At 47.3% G+C, this 18,576-nt stretch overlaps 1 protein-coding gene across 4 annotated transcripts in view; it reads right to left on the bottom strand.

Annotated features, from left to right (window-relative positions):
* BRWD1 (bromodomain and WD repeat domain containing 1) overlaps window positions 1–18,576 on the bottom strand; it is a 2,464,655-nt gene that overhangs the window by 2,426,554 nt on the left and 19,525 nt on the right. For all 4 annotated transcript variants that reach the window (XM_078656838.1, XM_078656840.1, XM_078656841.1 and 1 more), the window contains one exon: window positions 13,549–13,699. In XM_078656838.1, coding sequence (XP_078512964.1) covers window positions 13,549–13,699 — 151 coding nt within the window. The remainder of the gene's footprint in view (window positions 1–13,548; window positions 13,700–18,576) is intronic.

Here is an 18,576-nt window from a genome sequence, read left to right as displayed (position 1 = left end):
TTATAAAACCCTAGATAAAAACTGATACAATCCATCCCTATAATCAAGACAACTCCTTAAACATTTCGCACTAATCCAAGCACCCACTTAGGTAATAAATTTTACCAATTTACCAATAAGTCACCTTTAAGTTTACTTTTAACTATCAAAAATCAAAAAGATACCACGACCGGGGCCACATTCCGGTGCCTCGCTACAAATTGCGTAGATGAAGTGTGGAGAACACACCCCTGAGGGAAATACAGGACCCCAAAGAAAAGATCATTTACGACAGTGCACATGCAAAGTTTTTTCGGTCTCGCCTTTTCCATTCCGAAGGAATGGGAAATGGAGAGAATTCAAGTGCTCAAAATACTCGTGAAACCAAGGGCTTTTTGGTGCGGTTTTCTTTGAGTTCACGTGAATAACGTGACCAAACAAGCACGCGCATCAGCCTCCCTCCCTCCCTCCTAATTGCATTTTTTTCACGGCCGCCACCACATCAAAGGGCTTCTCCCAGCGTGTGCTCTGCGGCTTCTCCTCCCCTAATTATTCATGGCTGGCCGGTGGCCGGCCGTACTTTCAGTTTCCCGGCCGCTCTTGGTTTTCTATTTACAGCGCGGTTAGATGTTTGTCGTATCATTTTCCTACAAGTAATTAATGTGCCTTGTTAAAGTAAACAATATAAATCCGTGCAAAACGCTTTAGTTCATTTCACACTGTGCAAGGTAGAAGATTGTCTTGTGCTGCAGGTTGCTTACAACCGAAGAATCCCTCTCATTGTGTGCTGCTGTCATGTCCGTTCTTTTATCCCGAGTGTCTGAACCAGGTAGAGTGTCTCCATACTGGCTGATCACTGCAATCTGTTTTATTTCCCCCTTTTCCGTACTTCAGATTCTAGTCACCTTTGTTGTCTTGAGTTCAAACTTAACTGTGCTCTTGCCCCTTCACATCCACGTTCTCTTCTGTGTCTTCGTTCAGGCCTTCGTTTTCTTTTCATCCTGTTCTCCCGGCCTCTTTGATCCTGCGTTATGATTCTCTTCTCTCTGACATTCAGTCCCCGCCCACCCTTTACAGTTTAAAAACACGTCTTGAATCTTTACTTTTCACTCATAATCACTTGAACATCACTTCTTGTCGCTACTGACTATGATCTGTGTCGACTGAACTGCAGAACCTCGCTCTTACCCCTTAACCACAGGGCAGATCCAACGCTAGTAAACTGCATCAAGAACATACGGGGTTGTTAACATAGTTTTTGTCACTCCGCACTTGGATTTTGGAATGATTGCAGTGTGTGCACAAATTATTTTGTCGGATGCGGGATGTAGCATGTGTATAAACAAGCACTGGCATAGCCAATAGGTCTCGCATTTGGGACCTTATAAGCGTTTAGCCATGCAACAGTTGGTGTTGTTGCACCAAGGATATTCTGCTGCATAATTAAATACTTATAAGGTCCCAAAAGCGAGACCTATTGGCTATGCCAATGCTTGTTTAAACTAAGCTCTTTTCCAACAGGACTACAATAGACCCTCCAAGTGCACCACCTTTCAGCTGCCACATCAACGCGGATCTAAAGTGTGCAAACCAAAATTACACACTGCACCATGAACTTTATCTTTGAGTGAACGGTTAAACGAGACATCCCAAGCGTCAGAGAACCACAGATGCCTCCCCTGGATTCATACCCAAGATCTGCAACGTTCAATAACGAGTTGTGAGAAGTTGGCCTGATATATGATGCTCACTAGTTCTAGTGATCACCTTGTATCAGTCCAAACAACCCTTATGGTGATTGGTTGTAAGTCAACCTTATAGATCAGCTATCCTAATGGTAGCATGGACAAAGCAGTCTTTATTTTTATTTTTTATAAATTTGTTTTTATTGTTGCATCAAGAAGTATATGTATAGAGATAATCATCAGCTGGCGTGGCGTCAACATTCCGCCACTGTCAGCCGTTTGCGCAACTTTTTGGTTCTACAACTCTTAGAATGCATTTTATGTTCATAACTTCAACAAAAACAGGCATGACTAAAAGCAGCTTACACCCCTCTACTCCCCCCCTCCCACCACAAAGCACAAACATTACATCCTCCTATTCTTGGACTCGTGCCCACCGCCTTCTGCGGTATGCCTATTCGGTGCTCTCACAATCCGCAGGGTTACCTCTGGTAGGTCCGTCGTTATCTCGGTCACCCCACCCCCGGGCTCCCTCCCCTTGTTGGCCACACTCCAATCCATGGTATTGCCTCCATTTTGCCCACACTCTCCGGAATTTTTTTGGGCAGCCTCTTGCTTTATAAGTTACTCTTTCTGCAGCCATATATAAGTCCAAGCCCCTCCTCCATTCCTCTATGTCAGGCGTTTCCAATGCCCCCCAGTACTTTGCAATGTCCCTTTTTGCCACCACCAATGCAAGCACCAGAAAGATAAGCAGGGGACGTGGCAGGTCCACCTCGTTTGTCATGCCTAATAATGCCAATTTTGGGTCTTGCGACAGAGTCACCCCTAGGACCTCCCCTAGCTCCGTGAATATGTGCGACCAATATGTTTGTATCCTGTCGCATGCCCAGATAGTGTGGTAAAAGTCCCCCTGCTGGTGGCGGCATTGAAGGCAGGTCGGGTCCTCTATTTTCCCCATTTTGAGGAGTCGTACCCTATCAAAATATGTTCTGTGGAGCACATTCAGCTGGATGAGGCGAAGTCTCGATTTGATCGCCACCTCCCGGGGATGCATTAGGACTATCTCCCAGTCCAGATCTTCCATTTCTCCCACTTCCGCTTCCCACACGCTCCTCAGCCCTGTCAAGTCACCTAACATATTATTTGTCAAAGTTTTGTATGTGAGGGATACCGCCTGACCCATGATCTGTTCCTGAAGCAGCCTACCTTCCAATGGTGTATATTCCGGGATCTCCGTGGGCGTGATGTTCTGGGCCCTCCATGCACGCCTCAACTGTGTGTATTTGAAGAGTTGTGTGTGGTGCAACCCAAATTCCGTCCTAAGTACCTGGAAGAACTTCAGCTCCCCCTTTGCAATCACATCCCCGATAGTTGATATGCCTATGTCATCCCACCTTCGGAAGCCACGCAGCTTACTGAGTTCTTTTAACCATTGACAGTGCCATAGCGGCGTCTGTCGGGTAGGTTTCTTTTCCCACCCCATCCGCCTTGTGGCCTTGGTCCAGGCGTTCAGTGTGATTACCGTTGCCGGCAGAAGCGGTGCCCGCACCACACCTCCGTAGAGATAGTACAATGGGTTTTGGGTGCTATCTTTTTGGACCTTTCCAACGCATAGGTCCGGTGGTCCGCCGGGGCGTGCATCCAATCATTTATTGGAGTTAGATGTTCCGCCCAGTAGTAGGCCTCTAGGTTGGGGAGTGAAATCCCTCCACTATATTGATGACGCTGAAGCGTCGACAGGGCCACTCGCGGCTGCTTCCCCAGCCATAGAAAAGTACGAAGGTCCGTGCGAATTTTGGTTATCGTCTTGGCCGGGAGTGGGTAATACTCGTTTTGAAGGGCATATAGGAACTTTGGGAGGACAATCATTTTGTACATTGCCGCCCGGCCCAGTAGGGTGAGCGGCAGCTACCTCCACCTGGTCATATCCGCCACCGCGCTATCCATTATTCGCTCTATATTTTTACTGAATGAAAGTTTCCCATCTAGGGTAATGTAAATACCCAGGTACTGGAACCCCTCCGAGGTATTGACCAGTTGCTCTGGTAAGTTCCCCCCTCGGTCCATTCCCTGTGGATCATAGAGGACCGACTTGTGCCAGTTTATGGTATGACCCGCCCTAGCCCTCTAACTCCCGGAACAGTTCTGGGACCGTGGTTTCAGGTTTAGTGATGAACAGTAATACATCATCAGCGTATAATGATATTTTTTCTTGTGCGGAGGCTGAGAGTTCCCGGGAGAAGCCACAAATCTCTGGGTTCTGTCTTATCTTTGCCGCCAGAATTTCGATGGTGACTGTGAATAGAAGGGGGGACAGAGGGCAACCCTGGCTTGTACCCCTTCCGATTCGGAATTCGTGGGACAACTTCCCATTTACCCGGACCCGCGCTCTCGGTGCCGTGTAAAGAAGCTGAAACCACTTCTGGAATTTTAGGCCGAGACCAAACCTCTGTAGCGCCGCCATCAGAAATGGCCAGTGTACCGCATCGAACGCCTTCTCCGCGTCGAGGGAAAGGAACCAATGGGGCTCACACCTTCCCTTGACTTCTTGCAACCAATTGTGCACGCGTCGGAGGTTCAACTTGGTTGCCCTATCCGGCAGAAACCCCGACTGGTCCATATGTACGAGCTCTGGAATCACCAACCTCAAGCGATTAGCTAGAATAGTCGCTATAATCTTCACCTCCATATTAAGGAGGGAGATGGGACGGTATGAGGCACATTCGTCTTTTGGCTTGCCCTCCTTATAGATCGGGACGATCATAGCAAGGGCGAGGTCTGGTGGTAAGCTCCCCCCCCGATATGCTTCGGTGAAGAGGGTCTTAAGGTGTCGCGTCAAGAGATCAGTTGTCCGCTTAAAAAATTCTGCTGGAAAACCAATCAGGCCCTGGTGTCTTCCCCGGTTTCAACTTGGCTATGGCGGCAGATATGTCCTCCAATGTAACCTCCGCCTCCAGAGCTGTGCATGCTTCGGAGGACAGTGAGGGTACCTCCGTGTGTCCTATATATTGCAGCGCGTCCTCACTAGTCCCCAGGTCTTCAGCTTCATAGAAGTGCTCATAGTGTGACGCGAACACGTCTGCTATTTCCTCATCCGTATGGACCTGTCTTCCCTCCGCCGATTTGATCTGTTCTACCCACCTTGCCACCCATGGACAAAGCAGTCTTAGGTTAAACTCTTTTGGCATGTGAAGCCAGCTGTTTTACCACATATAGTCCCTTGAATACCAGATGAAAGGACACCACACAGGCTGTTATAAAAATAAACAGTATATTTATTAATAACAAAACACCTCTGAACTCTTTATGAGATCAGAGGGCTAAGCACATGACAATCTCTTAGGAAAAATACGATAAGTTGCACAAAATTACAATGGTGCCCTAGGGGCACGGCAAACCATATACTAAGTAAATGGTATAAGGAAATCGATAGAAGGACTGGAGCTGTCCAGAGGCTGTAGGATTGCTGGGACTACACTATCCTAATCTTAGGTAAGTAACAGGAGGCCCATGAAATGCGTGTGCACAGTGTGAACTCACACGCGAGATGCGGAACAAAGTCAATGGACAGTACAGTTTACGAAAAAGGTGAGTACGGACAGTCTTTACTATCTAGGACTAAAACGACGGGAAATCTGGACACTAGGAGAGTTAATCTATCCTTGAGCACCGAAATGCTCTTGTTACCTCACCCACGGGCTGCGGGTGCATAGGTGTCAAAGTGTGTCGGGTTTCCGCGTCGAAGTCTATGGAGCCTTGAAGAAAGATGCTGCAGGCGACCAGGAGGAAGATGTCTGGTGCGATCCACGGGTGGATCGAGGAAGAAGTGGACCTGAAAGCAGAGGGGACAGTGTTCAAAGTCACTAGCCAGTGACCGGTGTGGAACCAGGAGGGAACCAGATGCTGTTGTCGCGTCAGGTGAAGAGTGGACGCTTGTCTCTGCAGCCACGTGGACCAGGAGGTGTCTTCGACGACCAGGATGGAGGCACGAGCTGTCCCACGCAGGCTCTCGCTGTCGGCAGTGTCGGATCCGGATTTGGAGGCAACAGGCCTTGGCAAAGGCAACCCACGCGGTGAGTGGAAACGGCGCCTGGAGTGGACCAGGAGGGTCAGGGGTGCTCCTCTTTTGGAAGGGAGCAAGGGCCAGTCTGGAGCAACCAGACCAGCAGTGTAGATTTCTTGGATCGTCGTCTAGGAGGTCACTAGCCAGCCGGCAAGTGACCACACAACGCGTCGAGCAGCAATCAAGCAGAAGGGCCCCACGCAGATCTCGTGGATGCTGGAGGACTGATCTTTGGTGCCAGAGCTGCTCGGGGCTGGGGCTTCTCAATCCCCAAAGTACTTTCTCGAGGATGCCTCAGAAGTCGTGCTGGAAGCGAAGTGCAGTCTCTTCAAGATGGCCGGTCCCACGTGTCTCGTCGCACCCACGGGTCTCAGCTGTGCTGCAGATGTAGGTAGAGGTCGGAGGGGTCTGGGAGTCCGGGTCTCGTCGGGCTCTGAAGTCTGGATCCGGCAGGAAGGACGACAAAGTGGACCGCTAGGACGCTTGATGGTGCCTGCAGTTGCAGGGTGGACACTCCTTGCCCACAAGTCTTCTGTGGAGCAGAACGTCGAAGTCCAGAGTTTCTTCTTGTAAAGATGTCAGGATAAATCTAATTTGGAATGGGAACAGCTCCTACCTTTATTCTCCTAAAGGGGGCTGTACTAGTGCCTAGGTCCCTCCCATGGGTGGGACCAGTAAGGGGGGTGGTTACACCCCCTATCCTTTGTCCGGTTTCGCGCCAGAACTGGGGCTGGAGTGCCCCAGCAACTGGTTTGAACCGGTGTATGCACAGGGCACCTTGTGTTCCCCAGGCATGTCTCATTCCTTTCAGGTCTCCCTACCTCAATACACAAAATCCTGCCTGGGGTGGTGCTAGCACCTCCCAAGGCAGGAAACCCTTTGTCCAGGCCTCCCTCGCTGGAAGGACTCCCAGCAGCAGGAGGTCAGACTTGTGTCTGTGGTGGCAGCATCCATTTTGTGATGCGGAGGCTCGAGTTAACATTAACCGGGGTTCACAGTTACATACATGTTGTGTCCCTCTAAAAGGGTGGAATGCTACCCCCGTCGCCAGAACTGGCGAGGGGGTAGTATTCCAATTCGTATGACACCTTACTCGACATGTTTTGATAATGCTATACCAAAGTTAGCAATAACCGCGAGGTTGATATTGCACTTAAGAGTATATGGTATAGCGTTATCATGGAACAGCTATAAGGACTTGGTTCCGCAAGCTGCAGACAGGCTCAGCTCATGCTAGAGCACCATCTCACATAATTCCAAGCACTCTGCCTTCAGTATTGATAAGGCCTGCCATAGGAGTGACTGATAGGAATATATGTGTCCATTTTTGGGTTAGATATAGGTATACTATATCTACAGCAAAGGGTGATTACACCACCTTGCCCCAGCTGTCTTACCAGCCAGTTGTGTCTGTTTAGATGGCCAGCCAGGGGTGGCATAATACATGCTTCAGCCCCTGGTAGGCCTTGGGTTCACCTATGCCCTGGGTACCTAAGGTACACTGTACAAGGGCTGGTAAGGGGTCCCAATACCAATTGGTAAATGCACCTAAAGTACATGGATGTCAATTTAGAGAGAGAACAGCTAGGCTGTGGGTCTGATTAGCAGGTCCACAGCCAGGGAAAGTCGTAAACCAGTGAAGCAAAAAGCAAAAATCTGGGGTGACCATAGGATTGCAGACCCCACTCTCCTACACAAGTTATGTACTTATTGCACTTCTATGTACCCTCCGTCTATGGTGGGTGCTACCGCACATGCTCACTGTTAACGAACTGTCTGGTCAAACTGAGTTAATTCAAACACTATCACAGCACTTGCGTAGGAATCACTCCCAAGTCACAATCACACCAATCCAAACACTAGCATTCCACATGCCCTACACAACGCCCTTTTACACAACACATGCTATCAGCATATGACCGCTGTGGGCTCTAAGACATCAGCCAAGTTGTGGTATGTCTGTTCATTGATCCCACGTGTGGTAGGCGAAGACAGACTGTAGTTTTCCCAAGAGGTAGCTCCCCAAAAAAGCAAAAGGCCTTCTCCATTTATACCTATGCAGAATCGGGGCCGAAATCCAGCCCAACAAGGAAGAACCCCACAAAGTAGTAGTGAATCTGATCCCATACGAGAACAACCCGACAGCTCTATACCTTTTCACTGTTCCTAGCGATCTACAAATTGAGCTAGACTGGATGCGCAGGAAGGGCACCATGAGGGAGGATACTGTTTGGCCCCGGGACTTCCCAGAAAACAGATGCTTGGAAGTAGCAAAACCCCAAACCCAATGCACAAACATCCGCTCCTGCATCCATTTGGGGTCCAAAGGTGGCCCTTACCGTGTCTAGGGCAGTCTTCAACAACAAGTGGACCCCGGACGTAGAGTTCCTGTGTAGGGTTGCTCAGTTCGCTGATACGAAGGGAAATGAGTCTCATAAGGGAGGTTTGAACAAAAGCGTAGACACTTCATGTCAGGAAATCTGGGATACCGAGGTGGATGAACACACTTGGCTAGAAGGGAAGGGGCGTCCCCTAATTGTACGGGAACTTACACTGCATTCCTTGCGTTGCAGAGGTAAAGGAATGCTTCCACTGCCACAAATGAACTGTGGAACGATCTTGCACATTGCAGATATGCAATGGGGCACATCCATGCTGAGGAATATGTACTGGCAGTGCAGCAAGTTCCGCTCGTCCCTGGATGGCGCAGACTTAGTTCTCTCGTAACTATACACACCCAAACAATGGTCATTCCCAGAAAAGAACCGTCAGATTTATACCAGAACCCGCTAAGAAAAAAAAAAAGGAAAAAAAGACAACCTTGCGGCATCAGGCTCGTGAAAACAAGGACTGCAGATTATTTTGACTGGGTTGAGTACAAGAACATTCCAGAAGAATTCAGACTGTTCTCAAACACATAAGTATCGGCGGGAGGGTCCATACCCTTCTTCACCATGCATACTAAAGCTAATACCCATTGGCTGCATATCATCAGATGGGAAATACTTAAAATGATGAGCAGCACTGAGCTTGGCATTAATTCAATCAAGGAAGAAGAGAGCAATCCGCCTCATGATTAAGCAGCATCTGTATGTGTTGGACTTAATGACCACAATGGAAGAAGGGCTGTGTGCCTTGACTGGTGCAACCTGCTGCACGTTTATCCCAGGGAATGACCTGGATAACGGGACACTGACTCTTGCCATCCAAGCACTGTCTCATTTACAAACAGAGGTGCGCGAGGAGGGAGGTGCTTCTAAGCAGGAGTGTTTCTCGAATTGGTTCTCCAGGTTCCCCCGCCCCAGTGTCATTCCAGTCTGTGCTCATTGTTACTACCAGTTATCATTGCGTTCTGGTTTTTTTGTGTGGTTATGTCTAGTTAGGGATTCTCTGCTGTAAATAAGCTATCCTCAGACTGGGTAGAATGCAAGTATCTAGTAAAGTGGTAATTGTCAAAAACGAAGAAAAGGTCCGCAATAACATAACTGTCATTAAGTATGGGTTAGCTAGTGTCATTGAAAATTCAACTAGAGGGTGGAATGTTAATATTGAGAAACTCTATGTCAGTATGACTAACAATACATTCATGTGTAAGAATGAAATCACATCTCTCTTGACTAATTTGCCCATCATGAACTCGATGGTAACCCGACTCAGAAGTACGTGGAAAGGCAGGCCCAAGACCCAGGCCCGAGGTCACTGGTTGACAGATCACAGGTGGGGTGGCACATAGCCAGCAGACAAACGCGCAAACAGGAAAGCTCAGATCTATCCCACAGATAGGCACAGCGACATCAAAATGGTCCAGTGAGATTGGGCCCAATAAAGCACGAGGGTGGGGTACGCATATTCCCAAGAAACCATAAAATCAGATGCCACAGAGTTAGGAACAGATAACCAATCAGGAGACAGCACACATAGTTATCACGCACTTCCCATGCCGGCCATTTGGACACGTAACCCACTGGCCGCATTGTATTCACACAATGTCGAGATCCACCTGGATTCCTCATCGAATACAATAATTTATGGCTCTTAAGACAGTGGTTCACATTCTTTACCAAAAAAGGATTGCCAGAACTGTTTTATTGCATTCAACAAATTGTGTAAACTCCATGGCCGATCGATTGTGAGTTGAGACAGTCCTCAGACCCTACGTCTGTAACTGTGCTCCAGGCTGCACTTTTTAATTACATTAACTGTTATATTGTTTTTTAGAGGTATTTAATGATCAAACAACAAGGCAATTGGATTGAGAATATAAAAAAATGATCTACACAATATAGAGCCCTGCGGAACTAATCAGTGCTGACAGCAAACTATAAAAATGTGAATCTCTCTCTCACGCACCCTCATACATCACACTACCAAGCAGCGGATCCTATAACATGATAAATGCACCTTAGTGGTCTAAGGCAGGAAATGGAAACATTTCCCACGTAAGCTCAAAGCAAAGACAACCCACTTCCAACAACAAACCCACATGTTGTTGCATGCTACCTATGTGGGTAAGTGATTCAGAGCCCCATACAAGGATATTAAGCACTATACAAATGCTACAATGCACTCTCTCACATGCAAATTGTTCTGTTCCTCTCCTCTCTACAGATTTCAGCAGATTGCATGCCACCTCAAAAAGCCTCCAACTAGATTCCTAAAACTCTGCATAAAAAGTGACCTTGACTTAAAACCATAGTTTCATTCTTATTTCTATTGAACGACCCTATCCTTAAATTCCATCCTATGCGTGCTTTCTCTCTGAATGGAGCATACTCCAAGTTGCATGCATGTCTACCTTATCCTCTATTACAGTAGTTCTTTAAATGGTCAGCACATCCTTTAAAAGATCCCAACCTCCCCTTTAGAACCATATCCTTCCAAACTACCAATACTTACGTTCTTCTAGCCTATCTATTCATCCCACCAACCAATTGTGTAAACTCACATACTCGCCACTAATGATCACACCTAACTCCTGTTTTTGGGGGGGGGGGGGGGTTTTAAAACATATTTTATTGATTTTTCTTAAGACAAAGAAAAAAAACATATAACAAACAGTCATGGTGTCGGTGGATATTATCCTTAAATGAAAACAAAGGCATACAGCCTAGACACAATGTCATGCACATTTGACGTGCACTACAATAACAGTTTCAATAAACCGGGTTGCGCATATTATAAAGACACTATCTGCCATGAAAGTTTATCCCATCCCCCTCCCATGACTAATAAAATAATAAGAACGTCCCACCCTAAACCTTCCCTCCTCGACTCATTCAATCATTACCCCATAGCTTATGTCAGCTCGCCTGCTCTAAATTCACTAGTAGTTCTGTTTGAGAGGCTCCTCAGTCCCACACCACTTGTCACCATTTAGCGCAGGCAGCGTCCCATTATGGCTTTACCGCTAGAGATGCTATTCAGAGCATAAATGTACCTGTCTCGTATTGAGAGATCTGTGGCAATAAACCCCTCTAATATCGTGTTCCATTCCAACGAGATAGGATGCTTCCTCAACCCTCTGTTTTCTTCCCGTTTAATTGCCATGCTTTCAGCCCTGCCCCATCTAATGACCTCATCATACCAGCTCTGTACTGTCAGTGCCTTCGCCGATTTCCAGCTCATCGTTATTGACCTCTTGGCCAGGATCAATGCCATTTTGGCAACCCTATTGTGTATTCCATTTTTCCTTTGTCTGGAGCCTAGCCCTAAAATGCAATATTCAAGTGTGTCTCCCCCCGGCAGTTGGGACACCTTTCGTAGTAGTGTGTGCACCTTAGTCCAGAAGTGTATCAATCGTGGGCAAGACCACAACATGTGCAGTAAGTCCGCATGCAATGCATGGCATAGAGGACATGCATCTGCTGTGGCTGGGAACATCTTGAACAGTCTATGAGGGCTAAAATACGCTCTGTGTACTACTATGGTCTGTATGAACTTAAACTTGGGGTTGTGGGATATCTTCTTTGGATGCTCTAGGAATACCCCCCCCCCCCCATTCTTGTCCATTAATATACGGTCTAAATCGGCGTTCCACTGGTCTCCGAGTGCCTGTATTGCATTTGTATTGGAGTTGAAGCATATGTACGTATACCCTTATACAGCCACCTGGTCAATTGTCTCCCATTTCCAATCAGATATTGCATGTGTACCAGCTCATGAGTCGGGGGTTCTTTACCATCCCGGGCCCAGGTATTTTTTATATATCTAGCAATGCTCGCATACAGCAAGTATAAAGTATTGGGGACTCCCTGTTCCCTCACAAAATCATTGTGATTCATTAACATATTACCGGCAAACAACATCCCAACTGTATTAACTCCTTCCTCTGTCCATTTAGATATACATTTTGAGGTGGTTTTCACACCTAACTCCTGTTAATGTAAACTACTACAAAAGAAACTAGCGTACAAGTATGGAATGGTTTCCTTGAGAGTGCAAGAGTAATCCCAATATCCACTAGATTAACAACTAACATTGGCTTCAAGAGTAGCATGCTATCGGCCATAAAGCACTTCAACAACTAATCATTGGTCTAAGCGCTATACAAATACAATTACAATATGTTATGTTACATATTTTTATATAGCGCTCAGCTGCCCCAGCTAAGGGGCGTCCCGGCACTTCTCAAACAGTAGGAAAAGAACTGCCTCTAGCACAGTGCGGCAGGCCCTAACATAACAGTAACAGGGGTTCTAGTCTAAGGGGAAAAGATGAGTCTTAATGGGTTTCCTGAAAGTCAGGAGATCATTTAAGCCACGCAGCTGGGATGGTAAGGCATTCCACAGTTTCGCAGCCAGATAGCGGAATGAGCGGCCGCCCATACGAGAGCATTTTACCCGAGGGACCGCTCCCAGGTGCTGGCCTTCCGAACGTAAGGGTCGTTGGGGGACATATGGGGTCAGGAGAGAGCAGAGCATAGGTGGAGTCGCGAGCTTCAGGATCTTAAATGAAAGACAAAGAACCTTGAATTGGATCAGTTTGGCCACAGGCAGCCAATGGAGTTTACTCCAGGTGTCCGCAACCGGATGAAAGCGGGGGAGGCCTATCAGGGTTCTAGCTGACGCATTTTGCACCCGCTGCAATCCTCCAACCTCTGCCTGGTTGACCCCTAGAAGCAAGGAGCTTGCATAGTCCAAGCGAGAGAGGATGGTCGATTGCACAATGAGCTGGCGAGTAGAAGGGGGAAAAATTTTAAGATAGGTTTGAGATTCCATAGGATCCCAAAACAGGTGGCTGCCACTTTCTTGGTGTGATTGATAAAACTAAGGGAGGAATCTATCCAGACTCCAAGGTTTTTTACTTCTGGTTTTGGGTCGGGAAGGTTTCCTAGAATCTCGGGCCACCATTTTTCTCCCCATGCAGAAGCATTTTTTCCCACCAATAAGACCTCCGTCTTACTGGCATTTAGCTGTAGGTAATTGGAGGTCATACAGTTAGCCACGGCCGTTAGGCCACTCTTAAACTTAGATGCGCTCAAAGCAGAGTCATCACTCAGAGCCACCACTAACTGAGTATCGTCCGCGTATGAGACCATTGAAAGCTCCCACCATTTGGCGACCTCAGCCAGTGGCTGGACGTAAAGATTAAATAACGTAGGGCTGAGTGCCGAGCCCTGGGGGACTCCTTTCTCAATAGGTCGTTCCTTAGACAATACAACATCACTTTGTTAAATTAGCCAGATAGTAAGCACTAGTACAGAGTAGCAACTGTAACCCCTAAATTGGAGCACTGTGGTGTTCACTTCTATAAACAATGTGACATTCACGCAAATTCTGCACAACAAACATTAATGAGAAATCTTATACGTCCAAGTACCTTTTGATGCACGTAGCAAAGACTGCTTCCCAGCTCCAAGTAATGAATTAACTCCCAAAATGCTGGGTGGAATTTCTTTATCCAGTAGAGGACCAATACGCCGGCATATCCGTAACAAGTGATCAGGAGCCACATGTTTGTTGGATAACACCTGATTGCAACAAAAAAAGAAGACCATGAGCAAAAGATACACAAGATGACTATCCCAAAAAAAACACAAAAGATAATTGAGAAATGCTTGCAAATAAGCTAAACCGTTGGTAGACACTGTGGGTAACACCCAAACCCACCATTTTTCAATCACTGAGCTAATCTAGACAAAGATTCACCTTAAGCAAGTAATTACTGACCTAGGTCTTCATGTACCAGGTGAGGCACTGTACTGGGCATAAAAAAAAAATAAGATAAAATGGAACGCCTTCTGGAGCGGATGCCAGTGGTTAAATCTGTTTGCAAGTATTCCTCCAGTCACCTTTTATGGGTTTGATATACTCAAATGCAGCCGCCCTAGATGTAACGTACAATCTTTGAAAAGTCATTGAGGAACTAAAAAGTACTTCTGAAAATCAACCATACATTATTTTCCCTAATTTTATGTTTAAAATTAACATACAAACACACTTGCCCAGATTTTAAAAGCTAATGAATAAGCTAGCCAGTTTGGAGAACTGATCACATCAGGCATTTTTTTTTGTCTGACTTGCTCCACGTGACCACATCAAAAAAGCGCGTGTTGCAATTTAACAGATGCAGCTATTAGAAAAAGTAAAAATTATCTAAAGGTTTTTACACTGGGTATTTTATTTTTAAGTTTAAAAAAGTGTTGCTGTGGAGATAGAAGCACCAACATTCAAACTTCACTGTTACACACCCAGGTTGTGCTGTATCCACATAAGATATGACACACTGGCATTTGGATATTCTGTCCCAAAGTGCAACACATCCAGATTGTATAAGGAATAAAAAAAAGTTGCGGTTTCTGTAACTATACTTTAGTTTAGCTACATGGTTTATGTATTGTGCACATACTACTAATAATAACACAAGCCAATTAAAAGATTTATTTACAGAGAATTTAATTAGGCCCATGGCCCAATCTAACTTTTTTATACATACTTGTACATGTCTCCTTCGGTTTAATACGGGGTAAAGGAGAATGACAAATACCAGATGGCAAAGAAAACAGAGGAGAATTAAATGCTCCTGCCTGACATTGAACAAGACTTAATATTTCTGGATAACACTTTGGATTTAGAAATAGTTGCTGTGCCTAAAGCATGTTTCTGGAGATAGGTATAGATTATGGCATTGAAAAAAAATGTGGCAAAATAATATATTTATAACAACTGTACTAATAATGGCGAACTTGCACATTATTACAGTGCAAATGTCAAATTCATATTTATCACCACAGAACAGCAAAATGCACACTAGAGAAAAAAAACTGGTAACATGCTTTCAGATAGCACATAAAAATGACTTTAGAGAGGGCAGTTACCCTAATAATCGCGAGGCCTCTGCAATACGATTTTACCACATTGCAAAGAGTTAAACCCTTGATTTCTGGTTTATGTTCAAATATATTTTGTTAAAGCATATATACATGAAAACTGCCATGATGTAAACCACATACGCAGATGCACAGAAGGGGTGAGCCATACGACCCATTCGAGTATTTGGCCTCAAATGGGTCTAACGTGAGAGTCATGGTTCCAACCCACACTCAACAATGGCAATGAATAGAATATCAAATTCTGTGCATCTGCATATAAACTATATATATATATACAGATATATATGTTTAGTTCAATCTCTGCAACAGCCGGTCACGTCTACCATCCCGTGCAGGTGCATAGTAGCAGATGCAACTCCTGTTGCATATGGCAAACGTTTCTGTGATTTTAACCTCACTGACACTCTGGAATGCCAGCTAAAATGTTGTTTATTTGAAGTGGTTGGTTCACGAGTTTCGGTGTAAAGCCTTTGACAGAACACGTTCCATTCCCCTTCAATATAAATGCAGATGTTCATGCACATTAACAACAGTCTCTGTGACTGATAAGTTGGATAGCTGATCATGATGCATGCAGGCCCCAGGCCAGGGGCTCCCCCGTGCTGCTGCACAGATCATCTTCCTCCCGGGTTTTAGGTCTCGCCTAGGCAGCAATTGCGCTGTCTCGTGACATGCTGTATTCAGGATATGGGCATAAAGCTCCGCCCACTTTCCACTCCTCTTTTTAATTGTCTCTGTCCTTTGTTAATGGTGGCTTTCCATTGGTCAATACGCTTAGTAGTCCCTACGTAGTACCGCCTTGTCTTTTCTTGTAACCTCCCATGAGGACACCCCCTGTTACATGGGTTGTTACTCCCTAAGTTTTAATTACAGCCTCAAGGCACTATTTTCTTAAACGGCTTCAGGCAGGACACCCACTTGGTCTTAAGCTAGGCTGGCAGTGGTTACTTCACTCAATAGAACATCACACATTTATATGAGACCATCTTTAAATTTTCCTTCATCAGCTCCACACAGAGTACAACCTAATTCGAAATTAATGTAATTATTCTTTTGTCACATTTCAAAGCTACTAATTGTACATATGGACATAGCTATTTGAATGTACTTCTAGTGCTGTCCTGCATGCAATGCATTATGCGTAGGGTGGATTTACCATATCTTCTGCAGGGTGCAGTACCATATGTGACCAAAAGAGGTCCCATTTTGGCCACATATGGTACTGTACCCTGCAAAATGGATAGGTAAAAAACATTGCCATTTAGAATACCAATAACTCAAACTTTGTAGACATGCAGTGCTGGTGCCTTGCTCACTAGTGACCTCTAGGATCAGCTTGGGGTACTGCACCTAGACATGCAGTGCTGGTGCCTTGCTCACTAGGGACCTCTAGGAGCAGCTTGCGTACCTCACTGAGACATAATGCTGGTTACTGGCTCACTACGCAAGCATTTGCAGTGCACTAGGTCTTGCATTACTGAAAGTATGATCTATTGCTGCATTAATATTTGAAACGCCAATACCGCAAACTATCAGTAATGGGAGACCTATAGCATTGCAAATGCTTGTTCTGAATGCTTTCTCATTCTTTCCCCTCGTTTTTACTGATTTCTCCTGCTTCTGCCTCGTTTTTGGGTTTCGCCTGCCGAAGGCTGCGCTCTGCGCAGCTCTTCAGCGCAGGTGAAATCCTATGTCGTCAATAAGGACTCCTGGAACATCCCCCGGCTCTCATTGGTTAGCTCCATAAATGGAGGCTAGCCATTGAGTGCCGGATCTGTCCGTCAAGGCCGGACCAGATTCGGGGGCGTTCCCGAGATTTTTTCCCAGGGCGGAGTTACGTTTTTTCCCGTTCCCTCCCCTTTCACTGAAAGTGAATTCAGATGCGCTGTCCATTCCCGCCCCCTCTGCTGCTGTCCTGCCTTGTGTCCCTCCTCCCGCCGTCCCCCCTCCCCCCTCCTCGCTGTCCCCCCTCCTCGCTGTCCTGTTATGGCCCGATCGAGTGGCCACCTCGACCCGGCATTGCCCCGTGTTCTCACCGCTGCGGCCCGGGGGCCTGAAAGTGATCAGAAGCTGAAGCGAGAGAAACGAAGGGGCCGCGACCTGATTGGTCCTCTGTTTACAGGAGGCGCGCTCTGATTGGCCGTTTGCAGTAGGCCTGTCCCGAGAGCCGCGCTCTGATTCGATGCCTTGCCCGCAGAAGCTGGGCGTGTATGGAGGCTCGCAGAGCCGCGACCGGATTGGGCCGCAGCAGTGGAGCCGCCCCAGCGAGGATCCGGAAGCCGAGTCAGCCGTTCGACCCCGTCCTCGCCGAGGGAATCTCCGAAGTGCCGGGTAATCACCGCCGGGTCCGGGGAGAAGAGGAAGAGTGATGGCAGCTGGACTGCAGGGCCCCCGTGAGCGGAGGGAGCCCTGCGGCGAGAGGAGCGGCCTTCAGAAGCGAGCGGAGGGGGCGCGAAGCACATTGCCGGTGCCTGCCCCCTCCCCCCCCCCTGAGGCTCCCCGACTGGAGGGAGAGCCCCGAGTGAAGACAGAGCCACCGGCCGGTGAGTGAGCCGACGAAAGGGAGGGGCGCCGGGACACATTGCCGGTGTCCGCCCCTCCCCCGCAGTAGCGCGAGCTCGCGTTCCTTGGGTGTGTGAAGCCACGAGGGCTTCAAGGGCGGCCCCGGTTGGCAGTGGGTCGCCCCAACGTGCACAGAGCCCGGAGAGGCTCCCCGACCCATTTTTTGTATTTAGAGCCCTGAGAGGCTCTGGGGGGCATTTGGTGAAGTAAATGGAGAGTCAGGGCGGCCCCGGATGGCAGTGGGTCGCCCCAACGCTGAAGAGAGCCTGTTGAGGCTCAGAGGGGCCATTTTTCAGGACGTCGAGCCCCAGAGGGGGGCTCCAACGACCCCATATTTATAGCTGGTGAATGCTTTTCCCTCGCAGCTGAGGTAAGGGGAAAAATGCTTTTATATATATGTATGTTGTGTGCGTGCTGGCAGTTTTAAGTGTGTTTATGTAAGAGTGTAAATGAGTAGGCAGAGTGTGTGTTTGTATATGTATAAATATGTATGTGTAAGTGAAGGTCAAGCCCCTCCCCCGCAGTAGCGCGAGCTCGCGTTCCTTGGGTGTGTGAAGCCACGAGGGCTTCAAGGGCGGCCCCGGTTGGCAGTGGGTCGCCCCAACGTGCACCGAGCCCGGAGAGGCTCCCCGTCCCATTTTTTTGTATTTAGAGCCCTGAGAGGCTCTGGGGGGCATTTGGTGAAGTAAACGGAGAGTCAGGGCGGCCCCGGATGGCAGTGGGTCGCCCCAACGCTGAAGAGAGCCTGTTGAGGCTCAGAGGGGCCATTTTTCAGGACGTCGAGCCCCAGAGGGGGGCTCCAACGACCCCATATTTATAGCTGGTGAATGCTTTTCCCTCGCAGCTGAGGTAAGGGGAAAAATGCTTTTATATATATGTATGTTGTGTGCGTGCTGGCAGTTTTAAGTGTGTTTATGTAAGAGTGTAAATGAGTAGGCAGAGTGTGTGTTTGT

The sequence above is a fragment of the Lissotriton helveticus genome, chromosome 8 (genome assembly GCF_964261635.1).
Source record: "Lissotriton helveticus chromosome 8, aLisHel1.1, whole genome shotgun sequence".
Taxonomy (NCBI): Eukaryota; Metazoa; Chordata; class Amphibia; order Caudata; family Salamandridae; genus Lissotriton; species Lissotriton helveticus.
Note: the sequence above shows the minus strand (reverse complement) of the source record. Positions and strands in the feature narration are given on the sequence as shown.